Here is a 16,357-nt window from a genome sequence, read left to right as displayed (position 1 = left end):
TAATACAATTATTACAGAATCATGGTAAAACGGATAGTTATATACAGAAACATATTATATAGTATCAGACCCTAATGAACTATTACAAATACAGTTTACAGAGTACGGTACCGTAGTTATATACAGTTCAGAGTGCAACCATATATTCAGATAATATGTGGTATTCAGATTCGATCGCGCCTATGTTGTGGACAAGCTCTCCATTAGATATGGGTTAAGGGGGCCGATCTGTCTGTCGGAGTATAATGATTTATCCTAGTAGGTCAGCCAGTGATACATCGCGCCTACGGGTCGCACAACCCTGTCATGAGGGGTTAAATCATAACATACAGTTATCCATCGAGGGAAGTTTCCAGTTATTATATCTATATACAGTTTTACAGAAACAGAGAAAGTACTTATATATATTAGAAGTATTATGAATAGAAAACCCTAAAAAGATAGATATGTTAAGTAACATGGACAAGGGTGGTGATATATATAAATTGTACCTGTATTTTCAGGTTCAGTTATTCATGATATTCAAAATCATATTTTTCTTTAGAAATGCGACTCACTTGTCACACACTAGTAATAGCATATTTCGTCTTATTGAGCGTCGTCTCATCCCATTACTTTAACATTTTTTAGGTGATCCAGTTAGGTGAGCAGATCAGGCTCGCAGGTAGAGGGGCTTCAGTGCTGCCCTATCAATAGAGTGAGTATTTTTGGGAGATTGATTTTTGTATAGCTCTAGTACAGATGAGGATGTTTTTGAGGAACAGTTATATATGCATATTTTGGGAAAAACACTCTGGTATTGTGTATTTATGTACTTATGGTTATATGGATACCGCATCCTGCTGCATAGGTTGATAATTTTATATATATATATATATATATATATATATATATAGGTATTAGAGATATGGAATTTCATAGTATTTATTATTGGAAAGTTATAAAATATTCATAAAATATAGCAGGTCGTTACAGTACATCCGGAGAAGCTGTAGAAATCGTTTCTCCCACTTTTCCTCGGTCTCTTTCTTTCCTTCCTTCAATAGATTTATGAGATTTCCCGATGATCAGAGAGTAGAGGCAGAGAGAGAACAATTTTCTATATGCCTTTATTCTTCATTCCTTTACCTTGTAGCCAACATCACCATTCAGCTAATCCTTACAGCTTATGAACTTAGTTTTTCCTTTCTCTTCTTTAACTCTTTTTTCCTTAGCTTAACTTAATGTTTGCTTGCCTTTACAGTTACTTCCCATAACAATAGATAATATATATAGGAATACCCTTCAAACTTCCAGCCATAAATTTCTCATATTAAATAAGTCAACCCTTTAGCTAACCCATATAACCATTCATATCCTTATCATATGAGACATATACCCTTCATGTGAGACTCATATCATTCATGTGGGACATATCATTTGGGATATATATCCTATAGGTGCTGCTGTAGCGGCTACTAGAGGTGTACAAGATGGCTGTGTAGGTGCCGTGGGGTGGAGGCCGTGCTGGGTTTATGAAGGGAGTGAAATCATGGGGATGGTGATGGGCGGGGATGAGTGTGTGTTGTGCGTGGAGGCTCCCTTTTTTTTTTTTGAAAAAAAATCCAATTCAAAAATTGAAAGACTCAACTTAAAATTTAAAAACTCAATTCAAACATTTGAAAGACTCAATTTAAAAAATTTAAAAACTCAAATTTTAAAGTACTAGAACTTAATTCAAAATACCGTGACTCATTTTTAAAAATAAAGAAAATCAATTTTAAAATCAAAGGATCCAATTAAAAGTAACTGGTACTTGGATTTGAAATAAAAAGACTTAATTTTGAAACTCAGGATTCAGTGACTTAATTTTGAAATAAAACCGGGACTTACTTATCAACACATAAATATCCATATATATATATATATATATATATATATATATATATATTTGAATTTCAACAAAATCTCATTTGAAAAATTTGTGTGTAACACAACGAGAAGGGATATACTATTTAAAAAAAATCTCAAGATTTGAAAAGTAAGCATCCAATTTGGAGTGAACCACTATAAATAATAGTCTCTTTGTTATTAGTAAAATTTTATATATTTTACTTATTGTCACGATCAAATTTGTACTAATTACACTAAGTAATTCTTAAATTAAAACTTAACACTATCCCAATTCACTCTCCCCCCGCCAAAATTCTAGCCACACCCAAAGAGTGACGAGGAGAAAAGAAGAGGAATGGATAAGAACCAAGAAGCTGAACTGGCCTATGGATGCGTACAAATGCCCCCATGTGAAGAAACAGAGTCGAACAAATTTCTTCCCAGATCAAGAAGTAAGAAAATGCCAAAGGCAATAGGGCTGCATCCCTGCCTCCATCCCGCGCACATTGTGAGAGCAAAACCAGGGGCTGGAGCCCCTAAGTGCCTCATGGGCCAGGGTACGTGCCCTAAGAACAGGGGTACGTGACCTAAACAGGGGTACGTGCCCTAAACAGGGGAAACAGGGGACGTGCGCTGCATTGCTGCGTCCGCTCACATCTAAATTCACAGTATAAATAGGAGCAGGGATCGACCATCTCCCCACCAAGAGATAAACTGATCGAGCTAAGTCGCGTCTGCTTATTAATTGCTCTGCTTTTTTAACTCCTCAATGGCTGGCAGTAAGCTTCTTCCTTATATTAGTGCTGATGTTAATTCTTTTAATACTGGCACATGAGATGCGTGGGTAGTATATATATAATTTTATTTATCGTTTAAAAAATTATTTAATTCATTGCATGTTTGTTTTTTTTGTTTTTATCTATATAAATTTAATTAGTATATAAAAATTAACGAACTTGGGCCAGCAAATTTATATAACTTTCAACTCTAATAATCCTGCGTCGGAGCATAAAATTTTCATTTTTTTTTAAAAAAATTGTAGTGTAACAGATATAGAAGATCATTCAATTTGCTCCGATGAATGATTTTTCTATTTGATACAGAACCTGCATTTCAGTCCTTCAATTTCGATACGAGCATCATTTATACAATTATACTTAAGCGCATGATATGTTACTTCGTGGATCCGAAATACCCTCCGTTCCCTTTTAATTGAGTTTATATATAAGCATGTAATAATCACGAATCCTTGACGTGACAATTAGCACAATTAAAAAAATTCTAATTAAAAAAATTATTGTTCGAGCTATATATTTTTAGAGTATTGATAGTTTTAATGGTGTCGTGTTGCCTAATTCTAGTGTATTCTAAAAGTCCGTTTGGATTAAGGATTTTACTTGACGAAAGAAAGAAAAGAAAAGAAAAGAAAAATAAGGAAAAAACTCATTTTCGTTTATATTTTTTTCTCTATTACATGCTAATAAAAATAAAAATTTATTTTAATATGAATAAAAATTAGGAAAAATTAAATGCTAACAATGTGTAAAATTAAAATATTGTTCATAAATTTGAGATATATATATATATATATATATATTGTCATATTTTTCTTTTCATTTTCCTAATATTTTGTCAGTTTCAAACGAGCCTAAAAGAAATTATATATAATAATGCGCAGAGAATGAAATGGCAGAACAAGAAGTAATCACAATCTTGAGCATCGACGGCGGAGGTGTCCGAGGCATCATTCCTGGAGTAATTCTTGGCTTCCTTGAAACCGAACTTCAAGTAATTACTTCACTACTTATTATATAGAACAGAATAGTAGTTATAAGCTTATAGTTCCACTAATATGGTTTTGATCAAGTGGTAACATGAACTATTGCAGAAGAGGGATGGGCCGAATGCGAAGCTAGTAGACTATTTTGACATCATTGCCGGGACGAGCACCGGGGGGCTTATTGCGGGACTACTGGCGACGCCAGACGAGCACGGTCGACCTCTGCTTCCGGCCAAAAATATCGTCGAATTTTATTTTGAGGTGGCTCCAAAAATCTTTGGTCCAACTTCAGAAACAGGCAACAAATCATCAATGGAGGTTTCTGAGAAAGCAGAAGTTGGAAGGAACAAGGACAAGGAGGAGGACGACCCCACATCGGGCATCTCTCTTTTAAGTCCCAAACACAACGGCGATGAACTCCATAAAATAATAAAGGAACGGGCGGGAGACAAAAAGCTCAGCGAGACATTAACCAACGTCATCATCCCCTCCTTCGATATCCAGTTCTTCCAGCCCGTCCTCTTCTCCACCCTCAGGGTACCCTACCTACCTAACCATGCACTCACACACATACATGCATGTATACATACATACCATACAACCTTTATTTGCATGCATCAACATTATATGTGTATATGCTCTCCACTCATGTGCTAAACTCTAGACTCTCTTAGTTAAAATAACAGGTTTGATTCCTCTTTAAGACATTACGCCGGTATATTATCAGGGGTGTATCAATGGACGGATGACTTTCACTCTCGGGTTTGGTGCCGCATCGTAGTGTTCAAAGTGGCACGATAGTGGTTGGAGTCCCCGAGTTATCAAAAAAAGAAAAAATAATGGGATTTAAGTTTTGGGAAAGACTTTTTATTTGAGATAAAACCCTAGTATTAAAGTGGAGAATGATAGAATGGTGGGTTCATTATTACGGTAGATTGGCCCATTGTTCAAAAGTTTTCAAGATTGCTAATATTTTTTTAAAAAAAAATCATTATATGTGCATTTGTGGATGCAGGCAAAAGAAGATAAGTCATGGGATGCACCAGTATCAGATGCGTGCATAGCAACAAGTGCAGCGCCATACTATTTACCACCCTATTATTTTGAAGCTAAAACTCCCAAAGGGACCAAGAAGTATAATCTGGTTGATGGTGGTGTTGCTGCCAACAATCCTGTAAGTTTTTAATTAATTGATTAATTAATTTTATTAATTAATTAATTATTTTATGACCCATTTAGCTACTCAAGTAAGTTGACCGGTCCATCATCCGAGTAGCAAATTAATTCACTCACTTACACCTTTAGTTTTTGACTACTACTTCTTGATCGATCACTAATATTCAAGTTTTTTGTAGTGATAGTTTTGTTCTCAAAACCTAAAATTCGTACTTTCAAACACAGATTGCCCTATTTTGAAAACCGTGCATTGATCATCAATTATTCTATACAACACAACTAGATCGAAGTTTCATTTCTTCTAAATTCTTGGAGTTGATTTGCATACTTGTGTATTTGTAGACCCTGCTTGCAGTAAGACAAGCCCTAGGGAAGCTAGCTCCAGGGAAGGAGGAGGAGGCCATGAAGCAGATTGTGTATAACAAGAAGCTCCTCATACTATCACTGGGAACTGGAACGTCAAAAACCACAGAGAAGCTAGCGGTGGATGATCCCCAAAGTTGGGGATTGGTGAAATGGGTTAAAGGCCCTTACGGTACTGTCCCTTTGCTTGATGTGCTCAGCTTTGGATCCACTGATATGGTCGACATCTATTTGTCCATGTTCTTTCCTTTTCGATCCGCTCAAAACCCCAACTATCTTCGAATTCAGGTACGCAAGTATGATTGTAAATTAAGAGGTCGTTCAGTATCGCTATAAAAAATTATGAAAACAAAAACTAAAAATCAAAGATGGGAAACTTGTTTGGTATGTTAATATATACTTTTAGAAGTAAAACAAGTTTAAAACTTGATTAAATGAATGCTGATCATTTTTGTCTCCTTGAATCAGATAAAAATTACAAAATATGATTAGATTGATATGTATTTTAAGTAATGAAAATGAATTAATGTGGTGGATTGCAGGATGACACATTGGGGTATAATGAAGGTGTACTGGACGACGCAAGTATAGGAAATCTTGAGAATCTGAAAAGCATTGGGGAGAGGCTCTTGGGGAAGGCTGTGTCTGCTATTAATCTCGACAATGGTCGCATGGAGCCTGTTCAAGGAGGAGGCACAAATGAACAAGCACTCGTCCAGTAATAACTTAATTAATTAATTAGACTTACTACTACACACTAACGCGCGCGCACACACACATACACACACATATTTTACATGATTAATTAATTAATTTGATTATCCCATCTTATATATGCATATATATAGCTGGGATGAGTTGGGTCATTACTGGCAACAGTTAATTTTTGTGTACATGCATGCATGCATGGTGATGGATCATCAATTTGAGTGAGTGCAGGTTGGCGGGCAAATTGTCAAGTGAGAAGAAGGTCAGGCAACTTGGTAGTAGGAGTACTACTACTGCCTAATACAGCTAGAGATTACAAATAACTCAACATGGAATAATAAAGAATGTACGTAGCTACCTGGCTGCAGGCTACCTACTGTGCTACTCTATTCCATCGATCTCTTTCTGTCTACTGGAATAACTAGAGATCTATCAAATATATATACACGCACACATATAGTCTCTCTTTTATTGTACGTTTAGTAAGAATAAAGCAGAGCCATGCATGCAAGAGTACGTACACTTTAGTTGGGCTTACATACATGTTCTCCTGTTCTCTAAGAAAATTATAAGAAATATGTATATGTATTGAAACGGGGGTAGCAATAAATTTTATATATTTCAAGATATATAGCCTTCTATTCTCTCGAATGCATAAACATGCACATATATATATATAAAGAGATGAAATGTATTGCATGTGAACTTGAGATCATTAGTGTTGATTATTGTGTATATAACTACGTGATGATCAAGTGGATCTTTTGCTTCTCCAGTGGTTCAAGTTCTATCCCATTCTTTCAAAGTTGGGCTGAGAAGAATTTCATTAATTGTATTTTAACTGATTTAGGCGATTAATTTGTCTGCTACTTTGTGGGGGTTTTTCTTGGTTGGTGGTTTCTTGTGTGTTAGTTTTGTTTGTTTGTGTTTTTCGGTTGTTTAAATCTTTCGTGTTGGTTGTTTTCCGTTTCATTTCTCAAATTCTTGGCTTGAGCTTATAAGTTATGTTTGGTTTCATCGTTTTAACATATCCTTTTACCTCTTCTTCAAAAAAAGAACTACATGATGATCAGTGAAGATTGATTAATATTGTGTTAGAGCAAAGATGATGTGTTTGTTAATAAATACATGTTCTTCATCATTAGTTTGTGTTTGTGTGTATACGTGTATTAGGAAATGTTTATTGGGCTATTGACGCAGTCTACACAATGGAAATAATTAGTCATTTTCCTTGATCTCTAGTATAAAATTCTCGTACTTTTATTAATTTTCAATCTTTTTAAGGACCTTTAGCCCTCCCTGTAAGAATTAAGATGGAAAGAGTGAAGAAAAAAATGAAAAAGGAGAAAGAGATGTAAAGAGAGATGTTGAGAGACTTATGGACCCTTAATTAAATATCACGTCCTTATGTGACACAATGTGAATGTATCACCCCTATCTAAAAAATATCTCTTTTTATGTCCTTACGAAAATAAAATATAATAAGTACTAGCTCTAAAACTATATTATTGGAGACCATAAACCTACTACCTATAATAACCCCAAAAAAAAAATGATATAAAAGATTAATGGAGTGATTCCAAAATAATAATAATAATAATAATAATATTAATTAATTAATCATATTTAAAAAAAGAAAAAAAAAATAATAATAATTAAAATTTATTTTTTACTTTTATTAATAAAAATATACTATTATTAATATTAATTAAATATATTATTATTATTATTATTACCCTCCTAAAACTTGAAGCTTCATGAGTTTTCTATTCTTCTTCTTCTTCTTCTTCTTCTTTTCTTTTCTTTTATTCTTCTTGCGCAACTCCGAACTCTCTCTCTCTCTCTCTCTCTCTCTCTCCTCGATTTCGTGATGGATTTTCGTCCGATCGAAAATCCGAAGATACCACTGGACTCCATTCTTCGTTGCCGTCATTTCTACTGGAGCGGATTGGTGGTAAGAGCGGCATAGGTGTATCCCCTGAGGTAAGTCAATTTCTCCTTTTTCTTTAATTTCTTGCAAATTATAAGCTCAATTGACGAACAGACACTACCACGAGAATTTAGGGATGATTTTTTACAAGTCTAGAGGGACGGAATTCTCTTGGGGGTGTCGGGAAAAAAATCCCAAATTTGGGGTACGGGGTTATTAAGGGGTTTATTTTTAATTAATTAGAATTAATTTATAAATGCTAAAATGTTGAACATCTGGAGTTAAAATAGGATTTCTGAAATTTAGGATCCGGGTGAGCGCCACGGGTGTAATTTTGGGACCTGCAGACAAAATTCAGAAAATTAAGTGGGGGTGTTAAATAATAGTTTAAATATTAATTTGAGGTATATGGAGCCTAGAGAAGGCTAGATGAGTATTATTTTGGAAAAATAGATTAATTAATTTGGAAAAAATATAAATTGCAGGAGTTGAATTTTGGGCACCAAGGGCGTAGGATTTGGGATTTTAGCGAGACTTTCAGTAAGTCAGGTAAGGGGAATAAATTATAACAGTCCTTTTATGAAAATTATGGGTTGAAAAATATGTGAAAATGGCGTATGTTATTTTACCTGAAATTTATTATGATATAAATATCAGATGAAATTTGTGTCGCGTATGATTTATATTGAGAAATGTTTAAACTGAGTTAGATGATTTACCCTATGAAGTATGTGATACTGAAATGTTTTTTAATATGAGAATTGAAATGTGGGAAAATGATGAAAGTGAAATGTGTAAGAAATGTATTTTCTGAGAAAATGAAGAAAGGTGAAATATGGAAACTTGTTTTGAGAAATATTGAGTAATTATGAAATAAGATATGTATATGATAGTATGAGATGAGATGAATTATGAACTGAGAAAATATCATTTAAATGATGAAATGTGTTGAGAATACTGATATTGAAATGTGAATATGTGAAATGAAAATATTTCAATGTTAATTTTGTAATATGAAAATGAGAAATGTGGAAATACGTGAAATATGAATGATAAAATGCCAATACCGCATAATAATTGCGGATATATGGTGGTAAACTCTGTTGGATGGTTATGATATTGAGCACGGTACCGTTACTAGTGGTGTTAGTGCAACCACACGGACTCTTGGAGCGTGTGGCGTGACAGTCAATTGTACCATTTTGTAGTGTTGTGGGCCCCCTGAATCCGGATCAGGGTTATAGGCCGGCCAGTCGTACTACAGATGTGGTATGTGATATGATATTTGATCTAACCGGGTCGGCCGACCGCGGTTAGATCCAGCCTTTAGGTCGTACAACCTTGACCATGGGGGGAAGCATGGTGTGGATAAAAAGATCCTCAGGGTGGCCATGAGTTACAGACGCTATGTTAGTATTTGATACCAAGGATACTCATGAGTCAGAAAGTAAAATGAAAATGGAAAGTGAAAGAATGATAAAATTGGCTAAAATGAGAAATGAAAGAAAGAATGGAAATTGAGAAATAAAGAATGATAAAATTGAGAAATGGAACTGTATGAGTTGATAATATACATATTTGAGGCGAAGTGAAACTCTCCACTTGAAGGCTTGCTGAGTAAAGTGAGTGCCCTGATAGGTATCAGATCGATGTGGTCATACATGGTTGCATAACGTGTTAGGGTAAAGAGAAGCTACCTGTATGGGCGGGTAATCTTCCCTATTCTCAGGAAGTTAGCAGTAAATATGTGTTGGAAATTATTGAATTTGAGAAATGACTTTAAAGCTTATAAAAGCTTGTGTTGTATATCTATATGATTATGAGAATGTATATATCAGTGTATTTTCTCATATAAAACGATGATTTGAAAAGTAAAGTGTACTATAATTGAACTCATATGGTCACACACTGTAAATAATTTATTCCTTCTTACTGAGATGTGTCTCACTCAAATTATCCAAATTTTTCAGGAAACAGGGATAGACTAGGTGATAGAGCTCCGTGATAGTAGGGAGCTGGAACCCTGATATACAGGGTGAGTTTGGACTAGGGTTGTATTGTTTTTGGGTATGAGATAGTATTGTGTATATATGTATATTGATACTCTGGGTATTGTATTATGACTGATATGTATATACTGTATTCCGTTGTTAGGTTGTATAATAAAATAACTTTTTACCTAGTACCCAATGCGGGTCGAGTCGTACGAATGATAGTAGGATTGTTGACGTGGCCGATTTGTAAATGTTATGGATGACGTGTGATTATTTATTTATTATTGAAAAAAAAATTGTACAAAAATCGGGGCGTCATAGTTTGGTATCAGAGCCTAGTGTAAAGACCCGAAAAATTTAAAAGGATTAAAATAATTAAAAAATATAAATAAATAAAATAACAGATAAATAAACAAAATGAATGGTGTGGGAAAAAGAAGAAAAAATAATAATAATAAAAATTAAAGAAATTAAATTAAATTAAGATAAATTAAATAATTAGTTATTAAATTAAATATTTTTACATTGAATTTAAAAAAAAATACTAATTAGAATGATATATATATATATATATATATATATATATATATATATATATATATATATAAAGTATTTGACAGAATATAAAAGAATAAAGAAGAAAGAAGAAAGAAGAAGAAGAAAGATCAGCACGCCCCCCCCCCCTTGAATTTTTTTTATTTGTTCCTGCGTCCGTCTCCGTCTCTCTCCTTCTCTCAATTACTCGGCGAGTTTGCGATGGATCGGGAAACGGAAGGTGCCGTTGGAATCCTGGTTCCGCTACCGACATTTCTATTTGAGCAGATTTTTCATGGGAACGGCTTAGGCACTGCTCCTGGGGAAAGGTAAATTTTTCCCATTTTCTCAATTTCGCCGTTAATATGTGGTTAAATCAATGAATGGATACCACCACAGGGTCCTAGTCGTCAATATCGTCATTTTGGCGTAGGTAATTTTCCGATTGGGATTTTCTAAGCCCTACTCCAAAGTGAGAGTAGAATTTGGGAATTTGGCGCTAAATTTAAGGGTATTATTATTTATTTAGGAATTATGGCCCTAAGAAGTATTAAATTAATATTTTATTCAGGAATAATTTATTGGAACTAGGAATTTAATTTTAGGGTCCAGATGAGCGCCGCAGGTATTTTTCGAAGTTCTTGTTGGCGTAGTTCAAGAAACCAAGTAAGGGGAAAAATATATATTAAATCAGAAGTTATATGAATTAAATGAAAAATAAATTGTGTTATATGTACGTGTAATTTTTCAATTTAGGTAAAATGCCAGTCATCTTAATTATATTTTCTTTCGAGTTTAGGGCTGTTTATTATATATGTACATGTGAAAATGAACTGATGAAAGTGAGAAATATTTTCAAGATAATTAACTAAGAAATGAAAGGTATTTTTAGTATATAAACATTAAATGTTGGTTGGCTTATTTTACAGGCAGTGTATGAATTTTATTGCTAAATTGTGTGGCATGAGATTCTGTGCAAATATATGTTAAATGTATGAGATGCAGACTAAGTAAGTAAAGTAATGAAAATAAAATATGATATGGACAATGTTGCCTGTGTATGTTAAATGCAACCATGTAAATGTAAGACAGCTGAAAGACAGCCATGTTAGCAGATCTAGCACACTTCTGTATAGACTAACTGATGACAGCTAAAAGGAGCTGTGTTAGCAGATCTAGCACGTTTCTACGTAGACTAATTGATGATGGCTAAAGAGTAGCTGTAGTACGAAGTAATGAAATGAAATGTTATGCAATGAAATGACGATAAAATGACAATGAAATGAAATGACAAAGGTAAATGACGTAAATGGGAAAGAGTCACTTAAAGTGAAACGAAATGTAAAGTTAAGTTATGAACATGAATGAATGTGCAAGAATGTATAATGATAGAAAAGAATGATGTATTATGATATTAGAAGTATATATGTACGTAGAACATGTTACGATTGGGCGAGGCGTACCTTTCACTTGAGGGCTTGTTGAGTAAGGCGAGTGCATTGGTAGCTACAGATGTGGCAGTAGCCGCATAACGTACTAGGGTAGAGGGAACCTACTTGTATGGGCGGGTAGATTTCCCTATCCTTAGGGCCTTTACCAGTAAACTATTGTTGAACAGTGTGAGTACGAGATTAATTTATCACTTGAGGGCTTACTGAGTAAGGTGAGTGCCCTGGTATGCTTTAACTCCGACCTTTGGGTTGTCAAAAATATCAGAGCAGAGGGGTGCTACTTGTATGGGCGGGTAATCACCCCTATCTTTGGGTAATCTCGTGGGTTAAACATTTGCATGTGTTTGATTAGGATCAGGGAATGATTTCGGAAATTATGTTAAGGATTTTCAAATGTTAAGTCTTATGTTATAAATAAACTCATGTTGGCCACACACTGTTTGAATATATGGTTTCTTCCCTTACTGAGATGTGTCTCACCCGAATATGAATTTATCTTTTTCAGGATTTCCTCGAGATCGAGCTTTGAAAGCTCAAGGGTTTTTATAGCATTATCGGGAAATAGAAAAAGAAAATGGTATATTTCAATGTTAATTTTGGGGAATGTAAATATTTATGTTTTATGTCTTTATGTTTTAAGGCTATTGAGTAAGGAATGATTGTGAAAATACTTAATTGTTTTGGGAGTAATGTAGATTTATGGAAATGCAGGTGATGGATGATTTAATATGGATTATAGTTAGAATTAGTAAACTCTGGTATTATGTTATATGGAGATTTTGTTGATATGTTCTGCTGCGTATGTTATGGATCATGATTTATCAGGGATATGATTAAGTATAACGCACCAGGCCCGGGTTTAAGGGTTTGGGGCATTTCACCTAGGTTGCTAGGTTCTGTAGACTTTGGTAGACAGCGGAATGTAATACCAGAGTATAGGAGTGAATTTTGAGGAAAATAGGTGATGGGTAAATTGAAATGGGGGTTAGTGATTGTTGGAGGATGAGGTTAGAACTTAGGATTCTATCTTGTGGCCTAGAGGTAGGAGTACCAGGGTTGTTTTTGTGTTTTTCCTGGGGTGACAATTTCAGGAAAACCATGGATACTATCGCTGGGTCTTGTTTCTGAGTGGTAGGACTGAATCTTAAATGGGGATTAAGGTGTGGATAGAAGAATAATTTATGAGTTATAGTGGTGTATGAGTTGTGTGATCGTAATTGTATGCTGACATTAGTTGTATCCTTTGTGGGATGGATTCGGGGAATAGTAACATGAGTGCGGGAGGTGATGGAGTAGGACCTTCCAGTATAGGTGGTGGGGACGCTAACGTAGTGTTGCGTAGCGTCACTTAGTAGGTGATGGCTGAGATTGCTTCACGCATATGCGACCCTTGTCTTTTTCTAGAGGAGCGGACCCACTGATAGCCAAGAACTGGGTTCAGGACATAGAGGACATACTAGTACTGGAGGAGGCAAAGCGCTGGTGGAGGTCAGTGAGAGTACTGGAGGAGCAGAGGCCGGATCCTATAGCGATGACATGGAGTCGCTTTAAGGATATTTTCTTCAAGCGGTACTTTCCCGCTACGATCAGGAGTGCGAAGGAGTTAGAGTTTCTGTATCCGACATAGGGATTTATGACAGTGCAGCAGTACGCAGTGTGGTTTGTTGAGCTACCCCAGTTCACCCCGTATATGGTGCCAAATGAGGAGAGAAAGGCGAGGAAGTTTAAGGAGGGCTTGAGGCAGAACCTGTATGAGCAGGTGGTAGGCTTCTGAGCTCAGACCTTCTCAGAGATAGTGGACAGGGCTACGATGATTGAAAGCAGCATACAGAAAGGCGCAGCAGCCTAAAGCCAGAGAAAGAGGCCCGCGCCTTCTGATTTTCAGGCAGGACCCAATTGAGGGCTATGGAGGAGATATGATAGCAAAGGGGGATGATGACAGGAAGGAGGAGATCGAGCAGTACAGGGTAGACAAATGCTCCCTCCTTGTCCCAAATGTTTGAGGAGGCACCCAGGAGAGTGCCGAGCGAGGGAGGTTGTCTGCTATCAGTGCCACTAGCCTGGACATTTTGCGAAGAGCTGTCAGGCACCACCAGTGGTAGCGGCTGTTCCTCGACCATATAGAGGAGGCTATTAGGCACCTCGAGATGGGCAACAGAGGAATACTGCGCCGGTGCGAGTTTATGCACTGACGCCGGGAGATGCTGAGGCAGCGGGAGATGTGGTGACAGGTACGGTTTCAATACTGTCATTTAAAGCTACTGTTTTGTTTGATTCTGGGGCGACGCATTCTTTTATCACCCGGGATTATGTTAAATTGTGTGGGTTTGAGCCTTAGCAGTTAGAAATTAGTTTGTCTGTTGCTACGCCGACTGGGGCTGTAGGGGTATGTAGAAAGGTACTCAGGGACTGTCCAGTGGATATTCAGGGGAGGTCTTTGTTAGCTAATCTGGTGATTTTAGACATGCATGGGTTTGAGATAATCTTGGGTATGGATTGGCTAGCTGCCCACTATGCTAGCATTGATTGCCATCAAAGAGTGGTAGTATTTAAAACTCCCGAGGGATAGGAGTACAGATTCGTGCGATCATATGTGTGCACCCCACCTCAATTATTATCTACTATTCAGGCGCATAGATTGCTATCAGAAGGCTGTCAGAGATATTTAGCCTGGGTGAAGGCAGTATCAGAAGGGGAGCTGAGGGTGGAGGATATCCTAGTGGTGAGGGATTTTCCTGATGTATTCCCAGAGGATTTGCCGGGACTACCTCCTAATCGTGAGGAAGAGTTTGTTATTGATCTGGTTTTGGGGACAACACCGATTTCGAAGGTGCCGTATAGAATAGCACCGGCAGAGCTGAAAGAATTGAAAGAGCAGTTGCCGGAACTATTAGATAAGGGGTTTATAAGCAAGAACTATTAGCCTATGCCAAGATCCTAGAGGCAAGAAGGACAAAGTTGGAAGATAAAGGAGAAAAATATATCCTTGTTGGATACGACGACAACACCATGGGATGTCGAGTATACAATCCCATCAATAAGAAAGTTATTCACAGTAAGGATGTCATTTTTGAAGAAAATGAATCCTAAAAGTGGGACCAAGCTGAATCTTCCAAAGATGCGTAATTGACGCTTGAAGGAGAAGAACCCACACAGAGAAGTGGCTATCGAGTCATAAGTTTCCGAGCTGCAGACACCTCCACATAATTCACCACATAGGAATGAATCTCCATCACCAATTGAGCGTGAAATATCAGACATGAGACCTAGAGGAGCTCATAATCTAGATAATCTGTATGAAACTACAAAACCAATAGAAGCGTATGTTACACTATATTGTCTATTGTTGACTAGGGACCCGGTTAGCTTTAAGGAGGCTAACGAAGAAAACAAATGGAGAAAAGCGATGGATGAGGAGGTTTAATCCATCGAGAAGAACAAGACTTGGGAGTTGACAAATCTCCTGAAGGGCCGCAAAACTATTAGTGTGAAATGGGTCTACAAGACCAAGAAGAACACTCAAGCTGAAGTTCAGAGATACAAATCAAGACTTGTCGCCAAGGGCTACAAGCAGAAAGAAGTGATTGATTATGGAGAAATCATTACCCTGGTTGTCAAACTTGAAACCATAAGATTACTATTTTCACTATCAGCACAAAATGGATGGAAGATTTACCAGCTGGACGTGAAATCAGCATTTTTGAATGGTTTTTTGGAAGAAGGGATATATATCAATCAACAACCTGGATATGTGAAGAAGAAAAAAGACGATAGACTGTACAAGTTGAATAAAACACTCTATGGTTTGAAGCAGACACCCTGTGCATGGAACATGAGGATTGATGACTACTTCTAGAAGAATGGATTTGAGAAGTGTCCCTATGATCATGCGCTATACATGAAGATGGAGACAAATGGAAGCATGTTGATTGCCTGCCTATATGTTGATGATTTAATTTTCACCGGCAACAATCCAGAGATGTTTGCCACTTTCAAGAGGAGCATGGTCAAAGAGTTTGAAATGACGGATATTGGTCAGATGACTCATTTTCTTAGCATAGAAGTCGTGCAAAATAAGAAGGGAATCTTCATCTCCTAGAGCCACTATGCAAAAGAAGTACTGAAAAAGTTTGGGATAGACAAATGGAACCCTATGACAACTCCGGTTGAAACGAGATTGAGGTTGAGAAAGAATGAGCAAGTAGATGTTGACCCCACATATTTCAAGAGTCTAATTGGAAGCTTGAGGTATTTGACGTGCACTAAACCAGACATACTTTATAGAGTTGGACTTGTCAGCAGGTACATGGAGACTCCTGACCAGTCCCATCTAAATGTAGCGAAGAGGATACTCCGCTATGTCAAAGGTACCATCACTGATGGTATGTTTTATTCATCAAGAGGTGATTGCAAACTTATTGATTATTCAGATAGTGATTGGGGAAGAGATCTTGATGAAAGAAAAAGTACTATTGGATTCACGTTCTTTATGGGAGATACATCGTTTACATGGTCATTGAAGAAGCAAACCATCGTAATGCTGTCATCA

At 36.5% G+C, this 16,357-nt stretch overlaps 1 protein-coding gene across 1 annotated transcript; it reads left to right on the top strand.

The window, feature by feature from the left end:
• The first annotated feature begins 2,314 nt into the window (after positions 1-2,314).
• Positions 2,315-6,528, top strand: LOC131151716 (patatin-like protein 2). Its single transcript, XM_058103095.1, has 7 exons — positions 2,315-2,651; positions 3,551-3,660; positions 3,761-4,189; positions 4,668-4,826; positions 5,171-5,479; positions 5,734-5,909; positions 6,131-6,528. Exons 1-7 carry the CDS (start codon positions 2,642-2,644, stop codon positions 6,198-6,200), a joined length of 1,263 nt encoding a protein of 420 aa, XP_057959078.1. The 5' UTR covers positions 2,315-2,641; the 3' UTR covers positions 6,201-6,528.
• Positions 6,529-16,357: the final 9,829 nt, after the last annotated feature.

This window comes from Malania oleifera, chromosome 3, assembly GCF_029873635.1.
Source record: "Malania oleifera isolate guangnan ecotype guangnan chromosome 3, ASM2987363v1, whole genome shotgun sequence".
Lineage (NCBI taxonomy): Eukaryota > Viridiplantae > Streptophyta > Magnoliopsida > Santalales > Ximeniaceae > Malania > Malania oleifera.
The sequence above is the reverse complement of the archived record's forward strand: the minus strand, read 5'-3'. Positions and strand labels throughout refer to the sequence as shown.